This window comes from Babylonia areolata, chromosome 1 (assembly GCF_041734735.1).
Source record: "Babylonia areolata isolate BAREFJ2019XMU chromosome 1, ASM4173473v1, whole genome shotgun sequence".
Classification (NCBI taxonomy): Eukaryota; Metazoa; Mollusca; class Gastropoda; order Neogastropoda; family Buccinidae; genus Babylonia; species Babylonia areolata.
The window spans coordinates 12593862-12612598 of NC_134876.1; the positions used below are offsets into that span (position 1 = coordinate 12593862).

The 18737-nt window shown below is 42.2% G+C and overlaps 2 protein-coding genes across 7 annotated transcripts in view; one reads left to right on the top strand and one right to left on the bottom strand.

Annotated features, from left to right (window-relative positions):
* Nucleotides 1-3054, top strand: part of LOC143291187 (uncharacterized) — a 53059-nt gene extending 50005 nt beyond the window's left edge. For all 4 annotated transcript variants that reach the window (XM_076600925.1, XM_076600917.1, XM_076600935.1 and 1 more), the window contains exon 10: nucleotides 806-3054. In XM_076600925.1, coding sequence (XP_076457040.1) covers nucleotides 806-865 — 60 coding nt within the window. In that variant the 3' untranslated portion in view covers nucleotides 866-3054. The remainder of the gene's footprint in view (nucleotides 1-805) is intronic.
* Nucleotides 3055-6702: 3648 nt separating this feature from the next.
* Nucleotides 6703-18737, bottom strand: part of LOC143279732 (cerebellar degeneration-related protein 2-like) — a 28040-nt gene continuing 16005 nt past the window's right edge. For all 3 annotated transcript variants that reach the window (XM_076583875.1, XM_076583866.1, XM_076583858.1), the window contains 4 exons: nucleotides 13132-13290; nucleotides 12615-12822; nucleotides 11175-11438; nucleotides 6703-10310 (listed from right to left, as the gene is read on the bottom strand). In XM_076583875.1, the coding sequence (XP_076439990.1) occupies nucleotides 9981-10310; nucleotides 11175-11438; nucleotides 12615-12822; nucleotides 13132-13290 (961 nt within the window). In that variant the 3' untranslated portion in view covers nucleotides 6703-9980. The remainder of the gene's footprint in view (nucleotides 10311-11174; nucleotides 11439-12614; nucleotides 12823-13131; nucleotides 13291-18737) is intronic.

The following is an 18737-nucleotide window of genomic DNA, read 5'->3' on the forward strand; positions in this document are numbered from 1 at the left end:
TCCCCATACTTTTGTGTTATCTGTATGCTGTATGTCATTCCATTGTCTCTCTATGTCTTTCTGCATGTCTGTTACATGCCATTCCATTGTCTCTCTATGTCTTTCTACATGTCTGTGTTACATGCCATTCCATTGTCTCTCTATGTCTTTCTACATGTCTGTGTTACATGTCATTCCATTGTCTCTCTATGTCTTTCTGCATGTCTGTTACATGGCATTCCATTGTCTCTCTATGTCTTTCTACATGTCTGTGTTACATGCCATTCCATTGTCTCTCTATGTCTTTCTACATGTCTGTTACATGCCATTCCATTGTCTCTCTATGTCTTTCTGCATGTCTGTGTTACATGTCATTCCATTGTCTCTCTATGTCTTTCTACATGTCTGTGTTACATGTCATTCCATTGTCTCTCTATATCTTTCTGCATGTCTGTGTTACATGCCATTCCATTGTCTCTCTATGTCTTTCTGCATGTCTGTGTTACATGCCATTCCATTGTCTCTCTATGTCTTTCTACATGTCTGTGTTACATGCCATTCCATTGTCTCTCTATATCTTTCTGCATGTCTCTGTTACATGCCATTCCATTATCTCTCTATATCTTTCTTCTGCCTGTTATATTTTTGTATCGAGCATTTGACAAGAATGAGGGACACTGAGCTCATAGCAGACTACATACCTACATTTTTGTATGATTTTTGTGTGAATGTGTAATGATTTTACATATTCCTTCATTTAGGGGCCTTGGCCTAGGATGAATAAACTATTTAATCATTCATTCATTCATTCTTCTGTCTGTTACAGGGACTCCTATCGTTCTTGCTTCCTGCCATTGTCGCTGTGCTGGCCGCTGTCAGCTTGTAAAACGACGATCCTTCCTCCTTCACCAGCACGTGTCCAGACCCTTCCGCGGATGCATGACACGGAAAAAGATTGACAAGGACATGTTACAGACCTCTGTTTCTCTGTCTGCCTCTGCATGACGCTCCCTCTCCCGTCTTTGTCTGTCTGTCACTTACTCTTCTAGATCAGTATAAAGCATTTATAAAATGATATGATCTGGCGATTCGTCGTGTTTACCGTTTCGTTATTGCTGTCAACCGTTTTTTCTTTAATGAGGCAACGGATGCACACAAAAAGTCTAAAAACAAACAAACAAACAATCATTAGACATCTGAGACAGTGAATGTACTAATATGGAACTTGGTTCTCAAACATGGCGTGCCTTGCCAACGTGATTAAAGACCCACTGACACTCTAGCTTTAACATATACTCACCCTTTCAATGAGAAATGCCAGAATCATGTACACAGGTTTCTCTGCAGATTCTCTCGACACACTCCTCTCTCCATGCTTCTGGTGGATGTTTTGGAATATATTTAAACACACACACACACACACACACCAATACTTTTGTTACGAAAGCTCCGGATGCCTGTCTGTCAAGAGGATCATCCATCCTTCCTGAGTTCAGTGTAGGGAGGGCCACGGGCAGGGGGTGCGGGTTGGGGGGGAGGGGGGGGGCAGCTCTTTCATTCCTTGGGTGTGGGTACAGGGGTGTTGCACAGTCCTCACATCCTCACACTGGTCACTGGTGGTGTCCCAAACGCGTCTCTCTGATATCTGTTCCGGAACCCATATACATCCAAATACATGTCCTGGGTAGAGCAAACCATGCAACTGCACGTTCTCGATGGAATAAACCATTATTTAAATCCTCCCATATAGATTACACTAATCATTTATGTTGGGGAGAGGGGGTGGAAAGTCCATTCCACATTCCTGTTGGATTCAACAACAGAACAAATACCGAGGGACGGAACAAATCTTTTATATCTTCCCACGTTAAGAATGTTTAATGATCGCTCATTTGGCATCGGTGCACAAGCACTCTTTCCTTCAAAACATTCCAGTGGTGTGATAAACAGGCAAAGGGGGAACGCTCGTGCTCATCAGCGTTATACTGTCCTTAGGAAAGAACCTCTCTGACGTGACGGCAAATAAACCTTGCGCTGGTGAATTCTAATTGAAAAATCAGGCATGTATGATTGGGCTTTCGTGACGAAACAATGAAAATATTCATGAAGTACTACTCGCTATGACTTACTATTCGTTTTTGGAGTGGAGCAACAGCGTTAATCAGTTTATGTATATCTGTTCAGGGATATGATATATTTGTATGTGAATATTTGAAAGCGAGTTCTAAGTATTTTGCCATCACATTATTTCTATAATTTATATCTCCAGATAGCTGAAACAACAGACAGGCATTTTCCATTCTTTTGATATTTCAACTAGAAAAGGGAGGCAAATGTATGTTATACCAATTTCAGGAAATTCATAAGAACGAACTGACGAAAGAAAGTAAGTTTTAGCCTAAATACGTTTCCTTTTTTTTCACAACAGAAAAAAAGTTATTTTGATGAAATAATAGTTTATCTGAAACATGAATAGAGACAGCAACCTCATACAGACAGACGAGTGCTGTTACAGACCAGAACACACGGATCAGGCTGACTCAGCAATGGGGACAGTTTACATAGGGTACTGTTTTCCATTAGGGGTTAACAGACTGCCGTCTTTCTGAGGAGTGAGTGCCCCTTGAGGAAACACCGCCTTTCATGCAGTATCGGATTGAAAAAAAAGTAGTTAATGATTTGTATCCCATCTCTATCTGTCTCTCTGTCTCCGTGGGTCACTCTGTCTCTGTCTTCCTCTCTGTATGTATATATGCACACACACACACACACACACACACACACACACACACACACACACACACACACACACACATATATGTGTGTGTGTGTGTGTGTGTGTGTGTGTGCATGTGTGTACCTTTCTGTATCTCTCTCTCTCTCTCTCTTTTCTTTTGCTCTCTACTTCATTCCACTTGCTTTGTTTTCTTCCTCTTAATGATTTGTCTTGTAACACGTTTTCTCTTCAGTAATTTCCACTGGTCATCGTTCAGTGATTTCGTAATGATCTACTCATGCATACATATGTGAATACATATATGTATATGTTTGTTTACGAGCACTTCATATTCTCCACTGTCATTGTATATGTGTATATATATATATATATATATATATATATATATATGTGTGTGTGTGTGTGTGTGTGTGTGTGTGTGTGTGTGTGTATGCATATGTATATCCATACACACACACACACACACACACATATATATATATATATACACACATACATACATACATACATACATATAGTCTCATTGCATTTACAAAATTTCATTCATGTATGATAAGCACCTTACTTTGAGTGTATTGTTCATACCAGTGTATTGCAAAATGATGCTTTATGTGTTAGCTAATCAACCCTCTCCTTGTCCCCCCCCCCCCCCCCCTCCAGCCCCCTATCCCCCACAACCTTCACCCCAACCTCCCTCCGCACTCTCCTGTCCTTTACAAGGCTACGTTCATATCTTATGTGCATGGTTGCTTATAATGGTGCAAAAAGGGGTTGTAATGTGGACATTATCAGACTGAAGGGAATTAAACAAACAAACAAAATAAAATAAGACCCCCAAATCCTCCCTTTTACAACCCCTTCCCCTCTCCACGCACATACGCACACCGTGCAATTAGGGCTGACTTGTTATATTCTTCATGATTGATTAATTTTATTACAGAGGACATGTGTCGCGGTCGTGTGTGTATTTGTGTGTGTGTGTGTGTGTGTGTGTGTGTGTGTGTGTGTGTGTGTGTGTGTGTGTGTGTGCTCGCCAGCGCATGCATGCAAGTGCCTGTTTATGCTTGACCAGCAATTGCTTGCAAATCGGTCTACAAGTATTAGTAAAACAAAGGACTTCATAATTTTCTGTGTTTAAAACGGGTTGCATTATGGCTTTGACCGAAAACGAATATCACAAAGTCAATAAGGCTTTGCTAATTTCAGAATACATAAAAAAGTACACTGACAATCAGCGAAACTGGGCACACAAGATCTGAAAAGCTCTGGGCTTCCGAATCGACAGTTGATTATTGGTATATATTATTATCAATTACAGTCAGTTTAGATGGAAACATGTTTTGCTTCCGTCGACAGCGAACAGTTTTACAATACAATGTAACATTATTAATTAAAAGAGAAGACCCAGAATAACAAAGGCAGGCATTTATGAATAATTCTATGTCTTGGAAGGTTTGACGAAGTTATATTTATTTATCTAAAATAGAAAAGAGAAAGGATAAGAATAAAAAGGCCCACAGAACAATAATTTTTGTGACTACCTCACAAAAATTTGTCAAATTTCTTTCGGACCCCAAACCCCAAATAATGCAAAGTTTATAAGCACGCAGCTTCCTCAGAGGGATAAGAGGATCACACTCATGTTCTTCAGATGGCTACATCTTGAAAGAAACCATTGATATAGGAGGCAAGACCATGACACATATGTGTTCTGATCTGTCAGGAGGCGCGACGATGGCACATGTGTTCTGATCTGTCTGTAGACAAGACCATGGCACATATGTGTCCTGATCTCTTAGGAGGCAAGACCATGGCACATATGTTTTCTGATCTGTCAGAAGGGAAGACCATGGCACATATGTGTCCTGATCTGTTAGGAGGCAAGACCATGGCACATACGTGTTCTGATCTGTCAGAAGGCAAGACCATCATGGCACATATGTGTTCTGATCTGCCAGTAGGCAAGACCATGGCACATATGTATTCTGATCTATCAAATCCAATTAGAATTAATTTCAGGAGCAAGAAGAGCATAAAAGTTACTGCTGAGCATTTCTGGATCTGTTTCAAATCCGCCGTGTGCATGTAGAATTTCAAAAGGGATTGAAATAATAACGAATCATTCAATGGGTCTTCTTGTATTTAATGGATGGTTCTTGGTCATATATTTCAAAGTACGGTAATCTTTCCATGTGATCTGAAGGGTCAAGACCCCTAGCATATGTGTTTGATGTGTGTGGTGTCACACAAACTGGAAAACATTTACATGACTTGACAGCTGTGGATTTTTAATTCAATTTTTGGAAATTATGATGGCATGTTACATAATTTCGCCATTTGTCATGTAGTAATTCAGTAATGCAGTCATGTAAGTTAACTTAATTTTCTTCATTGTTCCACGCACTATGTTTTAAGGCAATATTTTTTTTTTCTTAAATAAGGGGACAGGTGCTTGGTTTTGATTGGAATGCTATATTTATATCGTATTATGTTCACCTGTATTCACAGAATCGTTCTACACATGTGCACAGTATTCACAGCACTGGAATGTAAGTATACGAGGTGGTAAACAGTGTAATAAGGAAACGTGAAAAGCAACTTGTTTTCTTTCGTGTACTTTAAATATGCATCACCAGCACTGTTATGCATAACCATTAAGTTTGTATGGCGCTATCAAGCTGTTTAAACTTTCAACTCATAGTTTTGCATACTAAAAATTAAGATCCAGAAAAGAATATGCAAGGCTGCGACCAAGCTGTTCCATGTGGATTTCTCGGCCGTTTATAACTGGGAGTCGTTCACAAATTAAGCCAAATACGACGGAACACTGCTGTGACGAGATTCTAGCATGTGACCCAAATATGAAAAAGATGTCAAATAGGAGAACGTGAAAATGATTTTAAATTGGACGCGAAGATTTCTTTTCCTCGCAAAAATGTTAACAAAGGGATGGTGTGGTTTCTTGTATGCTTTAAAAACATACCTACCCGAAGATGGCCCAAAGGACATATGATCCAAGTCAGAAAAACAAAATATTTGGCCAGTCCTAATACAGGTTGACACAAAATACGCTTTTACTTGCGCCGGTATGATTTGTTTCCAGGTATATTCATGTCCAACTAACATACAGTATCGGTTGATCTGTTTTGACTGAAGTGTGAGGGGAATGGGGAAAAAAGCATGATTATCCGCACGGCTCTTCTTGGTATTGGTGTTTGACTTCTTGCGTGGTGTCCGATTTAGTTTTGATGTTTTGTGGGAATTAAAGTTTTCATACGAACGATCGTTTTCACTTCCTTTTCTTCTTTTACTAACTCAAACACTTCCTCTCCACTCGATTTTATGCTCTCTCCCTCCCCCCACCTCCCGTGTGTGTGTGTGTGTGTGTGTGTGTGTGTGTGTGTGTGTGCCTCTGTGTGTATGTGTGCGCGCGTGCGTGTGCGTGTCTTCGTTTATTGTATCTTGCATATATATAAATTTGACATGAGTGCTTTCAGCTGTCGATGGAATCAAATGACAGTTGAAAAAGAAAGTATATGAAATTGTGGCCATTTCAATGTGATTACAATGGTAGTAAATTATATCAAATACTGGAAGCTGATCTGGATCACTTATGACGTTAGAAGAAAGTATATGAAACTTTGGCCATTTCAACGTGATTACAATGGTTATTATATCAAATACTGGAAGTTGATTTGGATCACTTAAGACGTTAGATGAAATACATCATGTTTTTGGGGGGTAAAAAAAAAAGTGTGTGTGTGTGTGTGTGTGTGTGTGTGTGTGTGTGTGTGTGTGTGTGTGTGTGTGTGTGTGTGTGTGTGTGTGTGTGTGTGTGTGTGTGTGTGTGTGAAGATTTCTTGTTGGACACACACAAGCAAACAGCACAAGAAAGCAGAGAGAGAGAGAGAGAGAGAGAGAGAGAGAATGTAAACATCATATCAATGAGGGCACCCAATTTGTATGGCATGACTCGGTCAGTTTTATTGCGGGATTGTTTTATTTCAAAGTGTCAGTCATTGTCCATACACAGCAAGATAACATGACTTGCAAAACATAGTTGGTATTTGCAGAAAACTGGTCAACTGGTTCAACAGATACATGCATAGGTGATGTTCACACACACACACACACACACACACACACACACACAATACACACGCACACACACACACACACCACTTTTTTCCTTTGTGATTACATAGCACGTCTCTTCGGAATATGAAATTAACACTAATTCTAAGCAAGCGAACATTTGAAAATCGAAAACCTGACGAATACTGGAAATTTGGCCAGTCAGTGACTGGCGTGTTTTTCTGCCAACCTAGCCACCTGAGAACTGTAGGATTTGGCACTGTATCTCTAACTTAGATCGTCAGTCTCGGGAGACTCTAGATCTCTGACCGAGTCCTGACGTTCTTGACTTAGATCACCCACTGAATTTGATTCAATCTTCTTGTTTCACACGCTAGCTTCGTATCCTCGATATACAACTGGCAACACGTCCTGAGAAACTTTCAAGTCAATGCCACGTTCCGAAGAACATGCCCTGTGCGACTATGTAAAAATAAGGCTATGGGAGAAATAAGTGAATAAATAGACAGACAAACGATTAGCAACAATCGACTGCAATCAGCATCAGAATACACACACACACACCTTTGCCTTATATACAATGAGCAAAACACAAAAATAAATTAGAGAGGAATCTTACAAATTATTATCAAAAATCACACTTCTCTCCAAAGAAAAAGGTCATGTTTTGAATGTCTTCCCAATGCTGTATAAATAAATAAAAAGTTTCAGTGTGTACACACTCAGCAGCATATTTATTTTGAAGGAAATATACACAACATGTCCAGCATCAGCTTTCGGCATGCAAGGGAGGAAACAACTTCTTTTAAAAAAAGGGGTGGGGTGGGGTGGGGGGAGGAAACGCAGAAGAAGAAGAAGAAGAAAGAGAAAAGGTAATCAAAATAAACGGCACACACACACACACACACACACACACACACACACACACACCATGTTTACAGTACATATTAGTTTGTATCAGTAGATGAATATTGTCTGTACTTCTGAACCCAGATTAGTAAAGGCGAGCAGTGGTGGCACACATAGTAGATGAAATAAACGGAATGCCTGTAAAACTGCCTGGTTCAGTTCAGTTCAGTTACTCAAGGAGGCGTCACAGCGTTAGGACAAATCCAAATACGCTACATAACATCTGCTAAGCAGATGCCTGACCAGCAGTGTAACACAACGCATTTAGCCAGGACAGGCTAAAATCAATTTAAAAACGTTTGCATACAAAATAATATTAGAAGTTATACGAGGTGGTATGTGTCAATTTTGGAAGACTTTTTATTGTGTATCTGAAAGTACAAAATTATGTCGAGTGTGTGAATGCGTGTTCGCACTCGTACGTGCGGTGTGCACGTGCGTCTGTGTATGTCTCTCTGTATGTGTGTGTGTGGGTGGGTGGGGGCAGGAGTGGTATGCATGTGGTGTGGTGTATATGGTGGTGGGTATGTGTGGAGGAGGGTATGTGTTTCTGTGTATGTGTCTGCACGTCTGCGATAGCAATTAGATACAAAAAAACAATATCATGACACGGATAAGAAATTAACATTCAAAAGCAGACCTGGGCTAAAAATAAAATACAGATTAGAGATTTTTTTTAAAAACTGAATGACTGAGTCATTATAAACAGAGTCTGATTAAAAAAAACAACAAATCACACGTCCCGTTTAAGTATACTTGTGTGAATAAAACCAGGTGACTTCCCTCCCCCTACTCCATCACACACACACATGCGATCAGCTCTACATGCATGGTCCTCACTTTTCAGTCTCAAACAAAGCTAACAGTATTCTCACAACAAACCAATACTTGCGCATTATAGATTGGCTGTTACAATTGAAGTAAAACAACGACGACAACATGAACAAAAAATAACAGTAATGGGTTATATCAATCTAAAGATCTCCAGTGATAGAGAGGGAGAGTGGGATAGATAGAGAGGGGGGCGGGAGAGAGAGAAGATTATGTTTTATCTCTACAAAAGTGAAAGGCGCGTGTGCTTGTCTTAGTGTTTTGCAGAGTAGACTATCCGTGCAAGCATTCATGGCAGTAATGGTTTGGGGCACACACACGCACACTCACAGATACATACACATAAACACACACACACACACAGACACCAGATTCAATGCTTCAGGGGTTCTCTCTAATTATCACGCAGTTAAATATATACACTTTATGAAAGCACACAGATGCACATATAAACACACACACGCGTGCGCGCGCACCTATACACACATGCACATATAAACACACATACACAAACACACACACACACACACACACATGCACACGCGGGCCACCAAATTCCTTAAAAGCAGAAAGAAACGGAATGACACAGTATGAACAACGAGTCAGAACAGAGGAGGCATGAAAAAAACCATGAAAAGCATTTCACAGGCGGTGTACAATACGCTCACCACAGTAGTGTTGAGAACATTTTCACTGATGACGGGAGCGGAGGGAATCTGTTTTTGTTGTGACAAATGTACTTTTTGTTGTTAAACGCTGCTGACAAACAGAACATTTTGTTGCTTGAAGAATGTTCCCCGGCTCACGTTTTGTTGAAAACAAAGCATGCACAGCACCATTTTGATCACTGTCGATAATGTGTTTGCATTTGAAGGAAACACGCATTTTCTTTATTGAACTGTTTGCATGTAATTGTATGAGAAGGACAGGTTGTAAAACTAGGCTCTGTCCTAAAATCCCATCATTGAGTATTGAAATCAATCAACGTTAAACGTTAAAAATGTCAGCACTTAACAACCCCTACACCCGCTTTTAAATTTCTTATAACAAAAACAAGAATTTTCGTAACAAGAAAACTGATGTATAATTATAATACAAATTTTAAACATTGATTTTGGCTCTTACTCTACAACCACCACCCTATATATTGAGTCAAAAGAGCAGCAGATTGTCGGTCTTTCCTTCGTTCATTTGCGTTTGAACGTGTCTAGCATAACTCAGATCAAAGGCCTTTCCTTGTCTGTACTGATTTGTCCTACACAGTGCTGTGTCCGCCTAGTTGTGTCGCAATGTTTTGTAACATATCTAAAGGCCGTGGAGAGTCCAACAGTTGTGGCTTTTTTACCATAAGACACGTCAAAATAACGAAATAACGACTGACTGACTGAATTCATGGGCAGGAACGTTCAGCAGACAGAGTTTGTCTCTTTCAGGGTTTTTCCTGGTTCAGTCTGGTTTTCCTCAGCGTGGCAAAGAGATCCTGAAAAAGCACCTTGTACGGGGGAGGCTGGGTGTCCTGACTGGAAAAGTCCCAGTTGAGAGTCTCGTGCAGCAGGGTCTGCACCTCTTTGTGGGCCAGGCGCCGCCTGAGGGCCCGCTCCTCGGCACTCTCCCCCTCGCCATCTGTTTGCTGGCTCTGCTGGTTCTTGCTGTTCACCAGACTCTCGTACTTGTGGAATAGCGACTTGTACTGCGTCTCCAGCTCGTCCAGGATCGACTTGCTTTCCGGGGCCTGGATTTCCCTGGCCTCTGCCGACACCTTCCACAACACACCACAAGCACAAATGAGGTTACCGATCCTATGCAATTAAAAGGGTTTGTTTGTTTTACCCGATATGGGGATAAACTGTTACGTTTAAATAATCTTTCCCCTTATCATTCACTTGCTGTCTGTCTTCTTCTGTTTCCCATCTACTGTCTTACTGTTGCTAATGAACTCATAAATGTCTCAGTTTTAGACCTCACCCATCAGCAACGACGTATTTTGCACTCTCCCAAAAATGTTCCTTACTCCCCTTCTTCACTGATGTGCTCTCAACCTTTTTGGTTACTTGGCTATGTTTTCTCCTATTGGAAGATTCATTCAGCCAAGCAGACTTCCTTATCTCTAGGAAATCTGAAATTTCAACTCATCTTTTTCCATACGATCAGTTCTGGTCTTCCCCATATTCATGTTATCCTTTTTACGGATTATGTATCCCTTTTCTAAAACTTCTCAAACTATATTCACATGATTCGTATTCTCTCTTTAGTTTGCTGACAAATTCTTAACTGTTCTCTCCATACCATTTTGTCCTATGGCTCACGGATTGGTTCACACCTAAAGTACAGACACGACCTCCTCTCCCATCCTACTAATGGAGCCGTTCAATTCCCAAATGTTCCCTTAGCGATCGGCTGGGTTAAAAGTAAAATGATTCTGACTTAATTCCTTCCTGGCGGATTCCAAACACTGTCCCCCCGTCTTCTACAATATTGACGGATCCATACAAACTACTGAACAGACGTTCTCCCAGTTCATCGACCTCCATCACACGGACCCACCGATGCCCGCCCCCCTACCCCTTCCCAACCCCCCACTCTGACCCCCCGCACCCGCCACCCGAACTGTCTCTTCCTTTACCTTGTTGATGGACTCGGAGCTGCTGTAGAGACACTCGCCACCCTCCAGTTTGACGGCGCGAGCCATGGAGACCAACAGCGGGTCCTCGTCCTGCTCCACCTCCCCGAGGAGTGAGGCGTCCGGCGCCTGCTGCCCTTCCTTCCCCCTCACCTGCCGGCGACAGTGGCGGCACACCGGTAACTGCTGGGCCTGGGCCTGTCTGAGCTGCTCCAGCTCGTACTCCAGCACCATGGCTTCCGACAGCCGGTCCTCCAGCACCTTCACCTGAAGGCAAAGACAGCAGAGACCTTTTCAGACAAGGAAAACGACGAACAAAATATATTGTTTGGAGTTATACAAAACTGCTGAAACACGGCATTCTTCAGACAGGTAAACGACTAACAAATGTATTGCTTAGAGTAACGCCATATTACTAACGACTCCCCTGATATTTTGTACGTGGAACAGTAATCACATCAAGTGTGTCAATTAATTAAAGGGGGAAATCTGATGTAGTACGGGGCAAGATAGCCAGAAAAAAACAACAACTTTACTATTAAAATTATTCGGCAGTTTCAACATAGCAGGCTTGTGAAGAAGAAAGTTTTAAACGCACACACACACACACACACACACACACACACACACACAGAGAAACACGCATGCGCACAATCACATGAACACAAACACACACACACACACAAACGCATGCACGCGCACAATCACATAAACACACACACACACACACACACACACACACGCATACACAAACGCGCGCGCTCGCGCCAATCAAATCAGGGTTTGGAATTGTTGGATCTTGAAAATAAACAAAAAAGCTTCCGTTTTGAAGGGTAATTAAACTGGTATGCCCTAAATGAATCCGGGAACTTCTCAACTGTCTTGTGCAGTGATGCTGACAAAGTGACTCTTCTTTCTCCCTCACTGTCACTCCCACTTTCTCCCACTCTCTCTTAATCCGTCCACTAATATCTCTGTATCCCTCAATCCCCCCCACACTCCCTCTCTCTCTCTAATCTCCCCATGTTTCCTCCCCTTTCTCTATTGTATCATTACCATAATTAGGGATGGTTATATTTCTGTGTATTCGTTTGTGTATGTGTGTGAGAGAGAAATGTCAGTTCTAGTATTTGTATTTGTCTTCCTTGCTATGATATTGTTTTGTTCTCTCTCTCTCTTCTTTTTGTTGATCTTATTTTATTTTATTTTATTTACTTCTTCTTCTTATTATTATTATCATTAGTAGTAGTAGTAGTAGAATAATATTTTTGTTCTGTTTTGTTTGCGTGTTTATTTTCTTTGCCCTGAGGGCCGTATGAAAAAAAAAAAAAAAAAAAAAAAAAAAAAAAAAGCATGTCCTTGTTTATTCCATCCACTTCCCTCATAAAAGAAAATTCAATCTCTCTCTCTCTCTCTCTCTCCAAAGACGGTCTGGGCGCCCACCTTTGCCTGCAGGTGGATGTTCTCCTGCTGGGAGACGTCGAGATGCACCTCCAGGTCCTCCTTGTCGCGGCGCTGGGCGGCGCACTGTGTCCGGAGGTGCTGCACCGTCTCCTGCAGCTTGAGCAGCTCGCTCTCCAGGGGGCTCAGGGGAACCTTCTTGAACTCCGCCGTCTGCGTCCACGACAGGTCACCCAGGTAGAAGCTTTGTCTGAAACGGTGGGACGTTTGGAGAGATTGAGGGAGTTGGTGGTGGTGGGTTTGGGGGTGAGGAGGAAAGAGAGAGAGAGACGAAACGAATTTTTATTTCACGAGGGTATTGGTGTAAGCATAACTGCTTTTTTTACATCCACAGAGAGAGAGAGAGAGAGAGAGAGAGAGAGAGAGAGAGAGAGAGAGAGAGAGAGAGAGAGAGACAGACAGACAGACAGACAGACAAAAAACAGAGAGAGAGAGACAGACAGGGACAGGGACAGAGACAGAGACAGAGAGAGGCAGAGAGACACTAGCGGTGACGTACTGATCATGGCGGTGTGAGACGAGGGAAGCCAGACTGGCGGTGCGGCGTTTCTCGGTCTTCTTGCCCTGCCTGGTCTTGCTGTCCGCCTCCTTGGCCTCCTCTACCTCTTTGTGCAGCTCCTCCACCCTCTGCTCCAGGCCTTCCACCGTCCCCGTCAGTCTGCCCACACCACACCACGATACGCCTTACTCAACCACACAGCTACATGATAATAATGATAGTGACAACGACAACAACAACAATTATAATCATCATCATCATCATCATAATGATAATAATAATAATAATACTAATGGACACTTATATTGAACACTATTTTGTGTACATAACACATTACATCAGTGTTACGTACATACACCAAAATGTGACAAATTAAACTCTCTCTCTCTCTCTCTCTCTCACCATGCATACATACATTTTAACATACCTATGTTCATAGCAGCTGCCCTTCACACATACGCACACATAGGCACTCACAAACACACACATACACAGACGCGCGCGCCACACACACACACCCACATACACACACACACACACACACATGCACATACTCACGTACGAGCACACACAAATACACATGCATGCACATACATGTTATCCACACATTGTCAAGCACAGCTCACGCAAAGAGGTAGATATAGAGACAGTTAGGTTGCAAAGCATAAGGTGCACAGAACAACTGGTTACAAGTTGTTCATTTGGTTCCGTTGCATTTCCATTTTTTTTAACAACAGGCCTGTATTTTGTTGTCTTATTTCCTGTCTATTCTTAATAATACCTGCCTTCGTGGGTAGCTTCGGAAAGTCAATGAGCAGTGATTTTTTCACCTGCTGAAATTCAGAACACGACTTCATCATTGTAGGTCTGACTGGTGTCTCTGGATCACTTATTGTAAGTAAATTTTGACAGTTCACCGCCACTGGCGAGACATCCGATGACGAGTCCACTGGGGACAAACCTGCAGTCGTGTCAGGCATACAACTGGTGCTCTTACAAAGAATTCAAATGGCTCCCTATTTGCTGTCTTCGACGAAGTCCACTCTTCATATTGGACAGGTCACTTTTTCTTTGTTTAAGTGAGAATGTTTCTCTCAGTCAGCAGCCAGGAGCAAAATAGCAAAGCCCGATGAGCACTCCACAGTGCAAAACAGTTATAGATTGCTGTGCATGATAACCTCCTCTTTGTAGGAACAAAATTGCTAACATGATTATTGATAGGAGATTTCAAAACCACGCCCCCAATCTGTGAATCACACAAATCTCTCTCTCTCTCTTTGTTTTCTTTCTAGAGCTTTATACTTTTTGTTTATCATTTCATTTAATGATGAGCTGAATCGCGACGATTGGTGCATTACAGAAAGAAATCAGTGGTCAAGTTAGCGTTCATACACACGCTAGTTCTCTCTCACTCTCTCTGTCTCCTGTGTCTCTCCCTCTGTCTAACACACACTGTGACATACACGCAAGTACACGCGTGATCGCTCGCACATACACACGCACATACACTGATACATACAAATGCACACCATATGTGTGTGTGTGTGTGTGTGTGTGTGTGTGTGTGTGTGTGTGTGTGTGTGTGTGTGTGTGCGCCGTGGGTGCACACTCGCACAAGTATGACTGAAGACTGACTGACTGACACAGGAAACGAATGATGCACGCAAAGAGGCAGCTCTCACTCGGTAGGCAGTAGGCAGCCTGTTGTGCCAACTTTTGCTTTGGCTTATGCTGCTGATCAGGCATCTGCCAAACATGTGGTGTAGCACATACGGATTTGTCCGAATACAGTGACCAATCCTTCACACACACACACACACGCGGGCGCGCACGCGCGCGCGGACACACACACACACACACATACACAAACGGTCGTTTTCCATTCAGCTAGTCACCTCTCAATAAAAAGAAAATGTCCGCGTAGACAATGACAGTTTCAAATCTGAACGTAAAGGTGCGTAATGAACGAAGCGGAAAACAATAAACGCTATTCTGCCACCACATCACGTATACAGAGCGTTATACGTCTGTTTCAATAGCAGCTGGCTGAGCCCACACCTGGCTGTTTAAAGAACATTTTCACGGGGAATGACAATGCTACACCTGGCCGTAAACACAGCTGTTGTCAGCTGAACCGCAATATCTCCGAAAACTTTCCCAACAGGCACACATATGTGTGTGTGTGTGTGTGTGTGTGTGTGTGTGTGTGTGTGTGTGTGTGTGTGTGCGTGTGCGTGCGTGCGTGTGCGTGTGCGCGCGCGGGTGCGGGTCCGGGCGTGCGTGCGTGCGTGTGTGTGTGTGTGTGTGTGTGTGTGTGTGTGTGTGTGTGTGTGTGTATACATATAGATAGAAAGACAGACATCTACAGCAGAGTAGCAGAAACATTCAGTTACACTGTAAATGTGTACCATGTACGCGCCAGTATGTGAAGATTGGATGACCAGTTCTTGTAATACATGATAAATTATGACAGCATCAGCCCTACAAGCTCTACGATCGACTTCAGGTCAGCTTCACACACACTTTTTGCGTTCCCAGATTCAAATACTTCACAGTCGGCAGCCGCTCTTTCACTGTCTCTGGACCTTGCACTTGGAATGAAGCTCCCTCTTTCGTTTCGTCAAATCTAATAATAAAATATTTAATTTTTATATAGCGCTATAATACAAGCATATGCAAGCTCTAAGCGCTTTACAATCCAGTACCTAAAGTGACACAAGAAAGCACATAAAAAGTAGTAGAAACATAAAAACAGAATCATTAATATTATTAAAAAAAAACACAATGCATAAAACTCACAAAGTAACATACTATCAATACTACAACTGTTACACTCCAACACTCACACTAACACCCACGCACAGACACACACATGATTAAACGGCTGAGATGACAGCAATTTTCACTTAAAATACATACATGTAAAAAGGAACATAATTGTAATCTGCATGCCACAGATTTTGTAAAAATTGTAAAATAAAATTTTGGATAGAAAAGGTAAAAGGGGTAAAAATCGGGTCATTCTCCCTTTCGAACCACATCACCACCATCCATCTACCCACTCCCATTCTCTCTACTCTCCCATCACACACACTCACATTGCAATGGGCCTGCACTTTTTCAAATCTCTTTCAGCTCTTTCAAGTCTACCCTTTTTCTTACATCGTCAACCACCACCCCCTCTCTTCCCGGTCTACACTTTCACTAACTTTCTATTTACATGTATTTCTAAGTTTTGTCTTTTATCTGATTCAAGACTTATGCGTGCGTGTGAATGACTGATGTGAAAGTGCGTTTATTTGTCTGCACAAGATTCAGTGCTAAATGACGATGGTGATGATGATTAACGTCATCCTTATTATTGACCCCCTCACCCCCCGTTATTTCCCACCACAGGCAGATCTACATAGGTAGACCGAACACAGACGCGTGCGCGCACAAAATATGCATGTGCGCGATCGCAAAGACAATGGTGGTAAACAGAGAAAGATAAGGGTGGAAACGGAAGAAGAAGGTGTTACGTATAGCCTACTTTATATCATGTAAGCATCCTAAGAAGCTTGAATTTCCTCAATATAAAACGACTAAACAAAGATAATTCACTGACATACATCCACAAAACAAAAAGAAAACAACAACAACAAAAAGTCATAAACAGGGCATGAAAGAAGCTGAAGCCATGTTTGTTTTCCCTTGAAACCAATACAAAAATATGTTGTTTTTCATATTCTGTATCCTTGTGACCCTCCCCACAATGAGTGCTGCCTTGCCGTGGCTGGGGGGCTTGCGTGTCTCTGTGACCCTGAGAGCAGAGGCAGAGAAGACCGGCCTCAGGATCAACATCGGAAAGACAGAGATCCTACGCATCAACAACAAGCAGCAAGACCCAGTCCGATTACAGCAGGAAGAGATCAAAGAAGTGGAAAAGTTCACATATCTGGGCAGCGTAGTGAGCAAGGATGGTGGAGCAGACGATGACATCAAGAGCCGCATCAATAAAGCGAGACACGCCTTCAGAATTCTCCGACCCATCTGGCAATCTTCAGCCCTCTCACTTCACAACAAGATCAGAATATTTAACACCAACGTCAAGTCAGTCATGCTGTACGGCTCAGAGACATGGCGCACTACCAAGACCAACAGGAACAAACTCCAGACATTTGTCAACAGATGCCTGCGCAACATTCTGAACATCAGGTGGCCTGAAATCATCTCAAATGAAGGCCTCTGGGACAGAACCAAACAAGCACCCATAGAAGAAGAAATCAAAAAGAGAAAGTGGGGGTGGATAGGCCACACGTTGCGCAAGTCACTGCTCAACATCACTCGCCAGGCACTTGACTGGAACCCCCAAGGCAAACGCAAAGTTGGCAGACCCAGGCAGACTTGGAGAAGAAGTACGGACACTGAAGTGAAGGCAGCCGGAATGACGTGGGCCCAGATAAAGAGGATCGCCCCAAACCGTGTCCGTTGGAGGAGTGCTGTTGCGGCCCTTTGTTCCCGAGCGGAGCTATAGGCATAAGTCAAGTTAAGTCATCCTTGTGACCACTTACTTTGTCACTTCAACAGTTTATGATTACAGTTGGGCGAACACAATCCTTCAGAGCTGATATGCTCTGGGTTTTGTTTGTTTGTTTGTTTTCTTCTTTTCGTTTGTTGTCTGGTTTTTAGTTGTTGTGTTTTTGTTTTGTTTTTGTTTCTTTTTTCAAACAAACCATCATGATTTAGCTGTGACAGCAACAGAAAAGTAAAATAAATACCACATGGTTTAAAGAAAGATGCATGACCCAAAAGACACCTAAGTCGACTTTCACGTCTTTATTCTTTTTATTTTTATGTGTGAGAAGCTGGTTTATCGTTTCTGAGACAACTGTTAGTATCCTGCCCATTGAAGTTCACATTCAGTTCTCATGTGTTCAATCACTCATTACCCATCTCTGTCAAACACAACCGGACCATCAACAAAACCAATAAACTGCTGATGTTGTAGCTGACATTTTTATTGTCAAGAGGGAGGAGTCAGTGGGGCTGAGGAGGGAGAGAGGGTGAGACAGTAAACTACAAACATAAAATATCAAACATATAGACAAATGCGTACATAACGATACACTTATGCACTTAAGTTTTTCATCTAAAATCCAGCCCATCTCTATCGTCCCGTCTCTTAACAACCAAAAGATACCTCCATCTTTTTTTTTTTTATTATCGCCTGTTGTCATATACTTAACCCATCTCTCGTGTCATGACGTTATGAGTCATGATACGCTACAGCGTTTATGCCTTTGAAAAGTTGCCAACTATGGATCTCCAGTGCCTCTCTTTACCGTCTATGTCTTGTCTCTGCACCGATTTTAAAACTGAGTCTGTTCCAAATACATGTAGCACACAGGGAAACCATAACGTTTGTTTGGCCGACGTGAGACAGCCAGTACAAACTGGTGCTGAGCGAGATATGCTGCGTGTTACAGACCTATCTTGATGTTCATTATCATACAGAGGCAGTTCTGACGATTCTTGAATAGCTGGATCTTCATGAAAGATTCTCCAAATTAGAAAAGAAACAGTGGCCATGCGCACTAGGAATCTTCCTGACAGAGGAAAGACAG